General features: G+C 39.5%; 1 protein-coding gene across 3 annotated transcripts; it reads right to left on the bottom strand.

Annotated features, from left to right (window-relative positions):
• Nucleotides 1-402: 402 nt before the first annotated feature.
• Nucleotides 403-11,307, bottom strand: LOC101158035 (ras-related protein Rab-33A). 3 transcript variants are annotated; one of them, XM_020706760.2, is made up of 5 exons: nucleotides 10,955-11,307; nucleotides 7,908-8,329; nucleotides 3,294-3,434; nucleotides 2,637-2,717; nucleotides 403-2,541 (listed from the first exon to the last, which is right to left on the bottom strand). In XM_020706760.2, exons 2-5 carry the CDS (start codon nucleotides 8,292-8,294, stop codon nucleotides 2,317-2,319), a joined length of 834 nt encoding a protein of 277 aa, XP_020562419.1. In that variant the 5' UTR covers nucleotides 8,295-8,329; nucleotides 10,955-11,307; the 3' UTR covers nucleotides 403-2,316. The 3 variants fall into 3 exon arrangements, with proteins under 3 accessions (XP_020562419.1, XP_020562418.1, XP_004073600.1); XM_020706759.2 differs by having other exon boundaries at nucleotides 7,908-8,431; nucleotides 10,955-11,305; XM_004073552.4 differs by lacking the exon at nucleotides 10,955-11,307 and having other exon boundaries at nucleotides 7,908-9,980.
• Nucleotides 11,308-12,576: the final 1,269 nt, after the last annotated feature.

The raw sequence follows: 12,576 nt of genomic DNA, 5'->3' as shown, positions 1-12,576 counted from the left end.
TAAATCGTTTTCTCCTTGAATCAGTCTGCCGGTTTAAACTTTTGACGTCACTGGTGCTTCTGACAAAGCTGTTTGTCTTGCTCTTATTGGGTTGGAGTTCGATTTAGCCAGCATCATAAACGTTCATGTCTGTAGTTGCACTAAGAGCTTTGATGAATCTTAAATAAAATAAAATCTATTTATAATGCCAACAAATGGGAATGAAGACAGCAAAACACAGGGAGAGGATCTTTAAACATGTTGGTCCAAAGATCTGACGCCCTCAGTGTGAATTGATGATTTGGAACCACTTGCTGCAATGATGGTCTCCGTGACATTTTTGGTGTTCAGAGTAAAGCTGACATCGGAGAGAAAAATAGAGACAACTGGGTTGATGTGGGGAGTAAATTGTGAAGCTACACAGAAAATTAAAATGTTTACTTGTATACATTTGGGAAAATTTTAAGTCATCTGGTTTTTTAACAAAACTGATCAACTTCATATAAACAAACCTTAAAGTGTTACAGGAATTTAGCAAAAAGCTGGAATAACATTTAAAACCCTTTTGATGAACAAACAAACCACACTTCAAAGTCTTAAAAAGAATAGTCAAAAAGCCACAGTTTTTTTAACCCAATCAACTAAATTTAGAAATAAACTTTTGTTCAAACCACAACTTAGAAAACATGTATTTGAACATTCATACTGAAGCTCAAAAACAGACGCCAAGAATCACAGCTCCAACAGCTTGAGGCAAAACATCCAACATTTATGACCTTAAAGGCTTTCATTTTAAATTCAACGTAAAGGAAGCGCAGCTTGAAGATCCGTCAATGAGCTGTTTTTAGAGGACATAAGTGTTCGGGCACAAAGAAGTCAAGACTGAAGCAAGATGGGGAAAAAAGGGCTTCACTGCTGCTAAACCATTCTCTGCCTGCAAATTATCAAGCCATTCCATACTACACCAACTTTTTCATAATTTTTGCATTTTCAGAGTCATTCTTAATTATTTAATGTGATTTGTAGTCTGTGTGCATTCAAACTGTTGTGATCTACACCAGAGTTCACTTGCAGGTAAACTCAGAAAAACCTCTTTTCTTAATAAAACCAGCGATTGCTCATAAAGTCCCAACTGGAGTTCGAATGAGCTTTCACACCAAACAAATTGAACCATCTAAGGTACCAACTTTGGTACAGACCAGTGTAAAAGGGCCTTAAGAGGTCAATACAGACCTGCATTGATGTTATTACTCCAAAAGCTGGTTTTAAAATTCAGTTCCTTGTTAAATAGGCATTATAGGTGTGCTGTTTGATTTATCTGCTGCTTTTATCTAATTCACATACTAAGTATGTAGCAGATTATGTGTTATATGACATCTAAGAAGCATCTGAATGGACAATCAGTGCTCTGTGGTTTGGAAATATTTGTATTTGCCCTGAAAAATTAGGAGGATGTTTCTGCTCTTGCACACAATTATGTGTCTGCTACGGGAATGATATAGAAGAGCCCTTGCTGTCTCTTCTTTGTGGAGGAGAGCATTTCTTCTGCATCAGGGTAAGACGATCTCACATCTTCTGAAGCAACAGGTGACATGCAGCTCGACAGCCAATAACTAGTGAGTTTTTCAGATCTTTTTACATAGGTCCATTAGACTCACGTGCGATTTTTGGCTCAGCATTTTATCCATTTTAAGTTTCTCAAGATGCTCATCTTTTCTTTGTACTTCAGTCAAGAGCTCATAGTGAGTTTAGCCAGCAGTCTCTCCTCTAAGGCAGTAAGTTAAGCAGATGCCGGGTACATTTAATGGCTTATCCATTCTTTTAAATAACCCACATAAAGATTTTGCACAACTGTTTGACCAGCAAGCAAAATGCTCGAAAATTTCACACCTCTCATTCCTCAGTGATTGATGAACCCTATGAAGGGGGCAGCTTTTTGGATTCTAAGGCAGTAGATTAAGGTTGGGACATCCTGCTTTCATTTGAACTGACCACTATATGTGTTGAGAACAATAAGGAAGAGCCAGAATTAATTCATGTGTACTGCAATATCTGTAACAAACATTAAAGCCGGCGTGGTTTTCAGAAAAACTCCTTGCATGTTTGCTTAGAACCTGCCTGTCCTGACAAAGATCCTTTCTGCTATATGTCACATCTTAACTCTTTCTTTCCTTCATTTGTAACCTAAAGAACATTTTGAAGCAATTTTTTCACTTCCTGAAAAAGCGCAACCATTTTCTTCTGATCTATTACATCAGCCTTAAAAACAGATCATCATACCCCCTTTACGACTCTCAATAACCCATTTCTTCTCGTTAATGGTTCTTCCCAATCTCCTCAACAGGGGCAGCTACTCTTTGTTTCAGTCTCTTGGGAAAGTCGTACTTTTCCTTCCTCCCGCTCCACATCTCTGTACAGGAGGGATTTTTGAGCTTTCAGACGACATGCCAAAGACATGAAGATGGAATCAACATTCTGGCTCTCCTTAGGGTCCTTTGCCGACGTCTCAAACAGCAGCATGTTGTGAGCATCAGCAAACTTTAGTGCCATGTTGGAGGGGACCTGAGGAGACATCCAGATCACAGACATGAACAAAGACTGATGGATGACTGATGGATGAAGTCTAAAACCATGATGAAATCTTTGTGCATACAAACCTGTATTTGATCCACAAGGTCACATTTGTTTCCCACCAATACCCGGGGTACCGATGCAGACACTCGATGGCCGTTACATTCCTGAAACAGTAAAAAACATATGTGTTTGAGAACAAACCCCTTGAGTGTTTTTGGAAAGTGCAACAAAGAAACTGGGACTCCAAAAAGCCTTGAAGGGGATTGTACTCAAGAAAATGTGGTACCTTCCCTGGAAAGACCAAAAGGACTTCACAAGTACAATAAGGCCCCAATCCAGGAGATAATCAAAGAAGCAGAGCAACATTTTGTTAACTGCAGAGGTCACTTAGCTAAGTTATGGCCAAAGTTCATGAATCACAAAGAGATTCCTCAATAGTGGATACATGGGAAATTTTAAAACTTATGATTAGGGCTGCAACGGATCACCTCATCATCTTTTTTTTTTTTTTATTTGTTCTGTCCAACAGATGAGAGCTGATATCTTCTCATTCTGAGAGCTAATGCTACAGACTGTTGAGTTAAACAAAGCAAGGAAACCACAGAATTATCATATTGTTATTTAAAATGGTAACATGTAGGCTTGTGTAAAAGGTGCTCTTCCTTAGCTGTGCACCATTTATATTATGTCCATCAGTGTGAAAGCTTTAATATTGTGCTTATTTTTTCACAAATGCAAACCTCTATCCACGTCTGCAGGTTACGATAGGAGGCCATGTTGGTGACATCATACACAAAGACCACTGCATGCACGTTTCGGTAGTAGTGTTCCACCATCGACTTGCGAAAACGTTCCTGGCCTGCCGTGTCCCACACCTGTACCTGTAGAAACATGATGTTGGTGTAAATTTATTTTTGTAAATTGCCAAACAGCAAAAACCAAAACACAAAAACAACACTTGTATTATTATATTTTTTGCAACCTTCCTCACATCTAACACTAACCTTATTTTTGAAATACCTTATTTATGTAGTCTAAAAATTGTGTTGTAAATGTTGTGACATATCTGTCACAATATGTGATGCACATTTTACTCTGGTTTCTCTAAGCTTACTCAAAATTACTATAAAAAGTAACATTTGTCAACAAAAGCCAGAAAACAGGTGTATATTTGTAAGGCAGCCATGGTGCAGCGATAGGGCGGTTGACTTCTGATTGGAGACCGCTTCAGGTTTGATTCCCACTTTGCCCGCTCATGTGTCGAAGGGTTCTTGAACCCCACATTGCCTCTGGTGGTTATAGTTTGGTGCCAGTGTTTGGCAGTGGCGCCACCCTCAGTGTGTGAATGTGTGTGTGCATGACTGTCGAGCTCTTTGGGCCTTCAAGGAAGGTAGAGAAGCATTATACAAGTATTTATTTACCATTTAATTAGCAAGTTTGTGCTTTGTAAATGAATTTTAATGAATTTGTTTTAAGTAAAGGTAATCACTAGGAGTGGGAAGAGTCTCCAGCAGAAATGTGAAAAAAAATTAATTAACAAAAAAAAAAGCATAACTTGTAGCAAAGAGTTGAAGATGTCCTTCGTTATAGGATAGTCGCAGGATTGTTCCCCAGTTGGCGTCATCTTCCATAAATTCAACATTCACTTTTTTGCTGATGACACCCAGCTCTGTCTATTCTTTTCCATACCTCTTTTTATTGATTTATTTTCCTAGTGTTATAATTTGGTTCACTTCAATTTTCTTAAAATCAAACAGAATCTCCTCTTTGTTACTAAATCCTCACTCTCCAAACAACAAAATGCTTAGTCTCTATTGACTCTTCCTCTGTCTCCTCTCCTCCCCATACTCTGGGTTTTATCATTGACAGATGTTTATCATTCCAGTCGCATATTAATAAGTAATCAGTAAATCCAAGATCAATCATTATTGCCCTTTTATCAGCCTCTCAACTCTGCTGTTACTCTTGTCTTTTCAGTCAAGCTTCTTAAAAAAAAACTCTCCCATCAACTCAAGTTGGTTCAAACCTCAGTCAATTGCCTTTTTATCAAAACTCGCTCATTCCATTACATCGCCCTCATCTTAAGAATAACTTCACCACTTTTGGTTAATTTCAGCATTCAATTTAGAATCCTTCTGGACATTTCAAGGACATTTCCTATAAATTCCTGCCTGATCTTCTGCATCTCTTCCTGCTCCCTCAGATCTTTCAGTATCCCCTCATTGTGCTTTATATGGGTTCAAATCCCTCTTGTCTGACATCTAAAACATTGACTCTCCTCCAGTCTGCAAATTTTCAACTTATCAGGTTCAAACACCATATTCAATGCGCTTGGTACTCCTTCATTGTTTTGTTTTTGCATCTTGCTTATTTTTGTGTTTTTGTGCTTTTGTTATTCCAGTGCTTTTTGTGTACAATGTCCTTGGAAAGGCTTAGCCAATTGTCTTCTAGTTGTTTTCCCTCCACTTAGTGTGAATGCAAACCAAACCCAAGCAACAAATCCCTTCAAACTGAATCAACTGGAGTGTTTGGCTGTTAAAACACCCTTAAAAGAAGCTGCCAAAATTGAAATCTTTTGCTGTTGATGTTTGACTAACAGTTCTGGTATTACATCTTCAGCAGCCCTTATGAGAATATTGTGCTCTGCCATATTAGCACCAACTCTAAGCAAACTCTGGATATACAGTCTGCCTCCCAAAACTCCCCACATCTTAGGTCCTGCTATGATAAGACAAAAAATGCAATTTGAAGTTAGAAGTGTTTCACAAAATTTAATAAAGACGTTTGATAGTAAAAAACGAAAAGGCAAATTGTCATTCTTCTATAATAAGTCTATAATAAGTCTATGAAGACTCTCATTCATCCAGGTAGATTCCATCATAGTAATAGGTTTAAAGTCTGTCATGTGAAAACCAAGTCCAAAAGACAACCTTTAAACCCACTACTATAATAACTTACAGAACTTGAAATCTCAAAAATAGAAAACTTTTTTGGATACACTTACTACATTCCTAAAGCAGGGGTCTGTCACCATGAATCACCAAGATTTTGGTGAGTTTAAGAAATTTTAAACTATTGCATTAAAGCAGAATCAGCCCACGTGACAAAATATCAAAAGAATTTAAAGAAAAATATGTAATAAATCCAAAAGTCTGACTGCAGATTTACAAAAGTCACGCAATCAGGCATAATTATGATGTTTTCCTTTTTACTGTCAGCAGCAGATAAATGAGTAAAATTAGAAAAAAAACTATGGTTATTTGTTGCTTAAAAAATAAAACCTGTATAAAAAACGTTATTACATAAACGGTGCAGATATAATCCTCTGCAGCAGCAAATTATATATCAGAATTAACCAGTGGAACTAAAAAAAAAAGTGTTTTGAAAGAAATTTTCTCACAGAAATAACACAACAGGTTGCCATCTGTAGCCCTTGTGCTATCCTATGACTCCACCCTTACATTGATGTGTTCTCCCTACCATGATAAAGGTGGAAAGATTTCATGTAATCCATGGACACCAGTGAAGATCACAAATCATTGAAGAAAAAAGGTTCAGCGCACTGTCTAGTGGGGTCTAGATGACCCAACGTTAAAGTGCCAAGGATAGCACAAGGGTTACACTCTACAGTAAAGGTGAACACAAACCAAAGCGCTCTGCCTGTAACAGCAGCCGGCTCCCAGCTCTGAGTTTAGCCCTGCTGAATGATCTCCTTTCACCACGAGAGGACGAGCCTGAGGTGAGCGCATTAAGGCTCAGGGATGGCGTGAGGCACAAAATACTAAACCAAGATGACAGCTAATAGAAATTACTTTTTTTTTAAACTACAAAGGTTAATGGGTCTTATATTTAGAAGTTTCTCTGAAAGACTGTGGCACAGTGAGGACTGCAGTTCAAAATCAGCAGGTAGGAGACAGAGTTCCAGGTATATCCATATTGTGGTTAAGGCAGAAAGGATTTGGACAATATGGATAAAAATGAACATTTTTTGTTGTTTTAATGAACGCTAAATATGAATCCTCAGTAGCTTTCAGAACAGTGTTATAGATCTAACTACGGTAACTTCAATTACCTGCCAGATATCAGGTTAGAGTTACAGCATTGAAACTGAATATGTTTGTTTAGTGACAAGTGCAGTAAATAGGATTCTGTTTCAGTTCCATTTTTCTTTCATTCTTGATCAAAATGATTGGTGTTGCTGCATTTCTACTTGTAAATTAAGTATAATTTTTCCACAGATTACGAAGGCTGCTAATGCTCTTCTTAGTGCAGGTTTTTGAATTTTTGGTGCATTTTAGGAAAACAGATTATTAATACTCTGTAATACTATTTTTTGTATCTTTTGTTAAAGCATTCCCAGGCGTCTTTTAGTTATGATTAAAATTACGGGTAAAAGCCGGTGTCGTTTCCCGGGGCATTGTTTCTGCTGAGCGCCAGAAGTTCCTTAGAAATTTGCCTCTGAGCTGCAGGCAGAATTGTTGGCGTAGAGTGAGCCTTCCCTCATTTCCCATCATCATCGCTTTGTTTACAGTCTCTCCCAGCTAGCTTACAGCTCCTCCAAACCCCAACCTAATATAACCGGTGCAACAACAAACTTTTTCAAATTTCAACTGCTCCTGATTTAAGACAATTTGAATGAAAAAATGCCAAAAAAAATGCTATTTTAATCTCAATTTTCTTCATATGTGTCCTCCATTGTGAGAAGAAAGCTACAGAAACATGTTAAAACCACCAAAACACAATTTTCATTGGAGTGGCTCTATATTTTACTCACTCAATTATTCTTCATCTGCAGAACGTTTTTTTTTTTGCTCATTATGTCATGATGTTTTGCTGTCCGTCATATTGTGGAGGCAAAGTCGACGTATGTAGGAGCTGCAGTTTGCAGGAAACTGGTTGCCAATATTCATGTCAGACACCAATATCCTGTAATTCCGCTTTTTATTCTTGAGTTGTTTTTTTTAAGCAATAGATAGGACTTATTGGATTGTTTTTTTTGTGTTTGATATATTATTAGTTCATCTTTCAATCATTTAAAAGGATTAAGTCTGCAGGAAGTTTTTTTTCAGCTTTTGACTAATTTTCAGCAACTATTTGTTTTTTGTTTATGTTTTACATTTATTTTTACCAGACTGAGCATCATAATCCATTTCTTGTTTCTATAGTTTGATGCAGACATGGTGACATTTAACTGACACAGTCTGTTTTTGTTCTGCTGCAGACAAAGCCACACAGATTCCAGCCTCCCAGCTGAAACCTTCTGGAGATGTTTGATCTGCGCCACGAAGAGGATGAGGATGAGGAGGAGCGAGGAAACCCCCTCTGAACATCCACCCCCTCCTGGCTGAATTTACCTTGATGGTTTCTCCTTCAATCTCCACCGCCTTCTCCCTGAAATCCACACCGATGGTGGCTTCCGTTTTGTCGGGGAAGCTCCCGCCGGTGAAGCGGAAGGTGAGGCACGTCTTCCCCACGTTCGAGTCCCCGATGACGATGATCTTGAAGATCCGCGTCTGGATGCTCGTCTCCAGGGAGGAGGAGCTCAGCTCCACGGAGGACGTGAAGCTCGGGGCGGCGTCGTTGGCGCTGTCGGCCCGGCTCCTGCTGGCTCTCGGGAAATCCATGCTGGAGGTCAGGATGGTGACATTGTCGTCCGCGCGGCCTCTCCGCGCCGCTCCCATCCCGACTCCAGCGCCGCCGCCCGGAGCTCGGCTCTCCTCCTCCGGGGATTCGTTCGTCATTGTGTCCGTGGAGGAGATGGGCAGGTCGGTGTGTGCTGGAGAAGGAGCGGATGGAGGGATGAGGGAAGGGAGGGGGGAGAAGGAGGAGACCGGAGGCGCAACAATAGTGAGGATGCTGCGCTTCAGCTGAGGGAATCCTTAAAGAAGCAAGACGAGATCCAGAGGAGACGCGTCAGTTTTACGCAGCAAACATCAATGAAATCAAACACATTTGGTTCCAGTTCTGCCTCTACGAGCCTCTCATTGCTATATAACCTCACATTCTTTTTGTTTTTCAATGAATATGAGCTGCACTCAATCCAAAAATGTATAGATCCCAATCAATACTGGTTCTGCAACTGTCACCAGCTGTTCTTATAAAAAAAACCTTCATATTAATACAAAATAGTTTGGACTGCATATCACAATGTGTACATCAAGCACTTTATCTGCCCCTGAATCGCCTTCCAGCATCTTTGCAACTGAAGGGAAGCGCTGAAATCTGTTGGTTTTATTTGCTGGATGTATAAATTGAGCTTTACTTTGAATGCCTTCACAGCACTGATCATGTCACATATTTGTTTTTGTCTCTGCCTTGTAATTGTTGGTTCAGGTTGTTCATTTTTTCAGTCACATCTGCCAAGAAAGCCAGCTCCAACAGCCACTCAGTGTCACTTAGTAAAGGGGTATCCTCTCCCCTCATTTCCTATCAAAATCCTTGATTTCACTGAGCAAAGAGAGAAAAGGTTGAAGAACCTTCCTCCAGGATTTGATTTGATTCGTCCAGGAAAAGCTTGAAGTGCCGGTGTTGCTTGGCTTTTGCACGAATTGAGGTGATGATTTTATTAACCTGATCAAATGTCATGACCTTCAAAAAAGAAAATGCTGGTGGAGGATGCAATGATAGCTCGGACATTTAGGGAAGTCCGAGTCATTCTTGCAGTAAGTAATGACTTGTGAGTGATATCCTGTCATTGCTGGTGCCCCATCAGACCAGTTTTTCAATGGGAACCTTTTTTCCCCACAAAGTACTCCTTTATAACGTTGTAAATAGTTGTAAATATCCATCCCCCGTGTTGTGGTTTTCAGTGGACGTAATGTCATAAATTCCTCCTTTGTGGAAAAGTCATTAAATACCATCCGTATGAAAACGACCAGCTGAGCTGTCTCACTGAAGTCCACAGACTCGTCACCCTGCAGTTAAAACCAGACTCACCTGTCCAGGTCCGACTCCAGCTGTCTGACAGCATTTGCTCTCACCCTCCATGCCACAGTGTTTACACCAGGCTGGACGTCGGCAATAGCAGACAGAATCTCCGTCTTATTTTTATGGTCCTGGAATAATGATTCTGCCATGGCGGTCATAGCAGCTTTGATGTTCAGTGAAGGTCTTTTTTTTGCTTAGCCAGAATGTGTGCCACTTTAAATGATGCCTCTGTTGATGCGCTGGTCTTCTTCGTCGGTTTAGTGAAAAGAGACGGTGGTTTTTGAAGATAAGTCTTTCGGCTCGTTGGCCTTTTCTGCGCAGAGACTACTGCCCACCAAAATAGCAGCTACACTGTGTAAGAACCCGTTGAAAACCTACAGGAAACCTTTGACCTCTGTCATTACCAACCAGGGATACATTACAAAATATTTAGATGAACTTAAGTTAGCGATCAAACACTCATTTTCTGGACCCTTACACAAATGATTTCAAAATAAAAGGATTGGATTGCTTTTTCACCTTCTGTCTCACACAGATGACGTGTATCTCCGATGAACATTACAGACCAAACTCTGCTTTTAGGTGGAACAACTTGCAGTTTCGGTGACTGAAAAATCCTTTTTTGTTCCACTCTATAATGGGTTTGGGTTCACTGCTTCATTCATTCTTTTTTATGGGGGTTTCTTGTTGAACAGATCTGGCATTGATCACGTGGTAGAACAATTATCCCAACAGGATTTGACCCTTTTGTTGTAAAGGTGGATCCTTGATGCACAAATAAGTTATTGATACAGAATAAATATGGCATTAGATGATGAGTGTTTTAAATGTTTTTTTTTATATTCTTGTTCTTTAACATTTAGTTGGCAGATTTCTAAAGTTTATATTTTTCATAAAAACACATCTTACCTTTTAAAAGGAATGTGACTCCAAAAAATGAGGGTTTTTTTTCCTCACATGATTCAGTCACAGGGATTTCTCACATTCCACAAACCTACAGAAATTCTTGACAAGATTAAAGTAAAAACAAAGACTTTCACAAAACGACCAAAATCCTTAACCTGAACTGAGTGCATTGTAAGCTACACGATTTGTGAATTTTTAACGCTTCCGGCCTGATTTCCCTAACGTGTCGGCTCTCTTCTTTTTCCAGGCTGGTATGTGATGCAGCAGCAGATCCCCGTCAGTCTGACCTACAGGGATCTGAAAGTTTGTCCTGAGGAGACCGTCAAGTCATGAGGGCGACAACAGCTGGAAAAGCTGGACTGAGCGGCTTCACAACTGTTGGGTAATCTTATTAAGAGCTCACTGAAAAAGGTTTTGAAGAAAGATGAAAGACCTGAAATGTCGTGGAAGCACATCTCGCAGAGAGAATCCCCCTCGGATAGTCTCCAGCTTTGGTGCTAAAACAGCCAAATGTTGCGTGGTCATGTCAGAATTGAGCATTTTCCTCTTTGAGAGTGTTTTTACTCACCTTTTTAAATGATTCCTCCCAAATAGCTGCAATGTTGTACTGCCTCACCATCATTTCCACAAGCATCCACTGTCCTGCCCGTTGGCTTTACTCACTAAAGCAGACAGTGAGACCGAACGCTCATTGCTCTTCTCTGGGTTTTTCTTGTTTATGGCACAGACATGCCTATCATTGCACCAAACAAGCCCCTCACACACAGACTTTATCTTCTTTGCAGACATGCAGTCTTTTTCAGAGCCTTGCATAATCTTTTTCTCATACAGAAACACAACACACACTTGCAGCACCGAACAGTCCCAGGGCCTTTGTCTGACAAAGCGCCCTTCATCCTCATTGAAAGGCCTGCTTGTCTGAGAGCGATGCTCTGTGGGTTCGTCCTCTGAACACGAACCAATGGTGAAATATAGAATTCATTTGCATTCAAGTCAACACATTTTGAGTTGTGGTTTTGAACAACACAACTCTCTTATTACCAACCTTTATTACCACAAAGTATTTCCCTGTTGTTTTGTGTATTGATTCACAACCTTATTACCAATCCAACTCTCTCTGCTGCTTTGACATTTCTTTTTTGTTGTTGTTTTTTACTTCAGTGGTCTCTAGTTACTAAATTGATCATCTGTTCCCACATTGGTTTGTAGACTGTTGCAGTAACGTTTATGGTGCAACAAAAAATGTGAATGAAAGTTTTTTGACAAAACCACACATATCTGAGGTTGATGCTACAGGATAGTTTCCAAGCTCTGCTGGTTCCACGGGCATCCATCTAAGTACAGAAACATGAGGTGGGTGCTGCTTGAAACGTCTGCATGCAAGGTTCACATAACACAGAATAACAAGGATTGTGGGAAGTGGAGTTTGCCAATATGTGTTTTGTAGACATAACAAACAAGCTTGGTGATTGAAGAAGTTTTGGGTTTGGTTGCTAATGTTCTAAGAAAGACAGTCTTTGGGGGACAAGGATTGAGGACAACTTTAGGCCTCTAGTTTTGTAGAAACAGTTTTTCTCCCCAAGAAAACTGTGTCTCAAATTACACTACAAGATTATCATGATTTGTTGAGTTTGGTGTGGACTTGGGCCAAACACAGCTTCGATCATAAATCCAAAAAGTACTTGTGGGATTAACTGGAACTAAAGATTTAAACCCAGAACTGCTCATCAAACACCAATGCTTGACTTCTTAAATGATTTAACAATTTAAAAAATATGATGAAAATTCCAGAAAACAATAGATCTTTTAAAATATAAGACTGACTTCTCATCTAAGAAGACCTGCAATTTTTTTTAACCAAATATCTATAGATAATTTTATCAGTAAAATTTACAGAATTTTTACAAAATGCCAGTAGTCTGTGTTTTTGAAAACAACGTTGCATTAGTAGCAATCCCTCCCAACCCACCAAATGAAATCTGCTTTTGATTTTCAGAATATATTCACACCACAACAGATTTGTGATGTTGTTCAAGTCATGTGTTCTGGGCTGTGAACTCCCATTAAACTGTTTTTGAAAATACTGTAAACAAAAAACTGAAAAGAAATTAGATTTCCCTTAAAAAGATGTATTCCAAATCAGGGAGTGTTTGAAATGGCCAGGATTCTGCTGAAAAAACAGCCAGTCTG

Source organism: Oryzias latipes, chromosome 10 (assembly GCF_002234675.1).
Source record: "Oryzias latipes chromosome 10, ASM223467v1".
Classification (NCBI taxonomy): domain Eukaryota; kingdom Metazoa; phylum Chordata; class Actinopteri; order Beloniformes; family Adrianichthyidae; genus Oryzias; species Oryzias latipes.
This window is presented reverse-complemented; position numbering and strand designations above follow the sequence as displayed.

Bases quoted from the DNA above. Each gene is read 5' to 3' on its own strand.
- LOC101158035 (XM_020706760.2), bottom strand. From the start codon at position 8,294: ATGACGAACGAATCCCCGGAGGAGGAGAGCCGAGCTCCGGGCGGCGGC. The intron at 3,435-7,907 runs GTAAATTCAGCC...ATGTTTCTACAG, and splicing joins TTGAAGGAGAAACCATCAAG to GTACAGGTGTGGGACACGGC. The intron at 2,718-3,293 runs GTTTGCATTTGT...TTACTGTTTCAG, and splicing joins ACCTGCAGACGTGGATAGAG to GAATGTAACGGCCATCGAGT.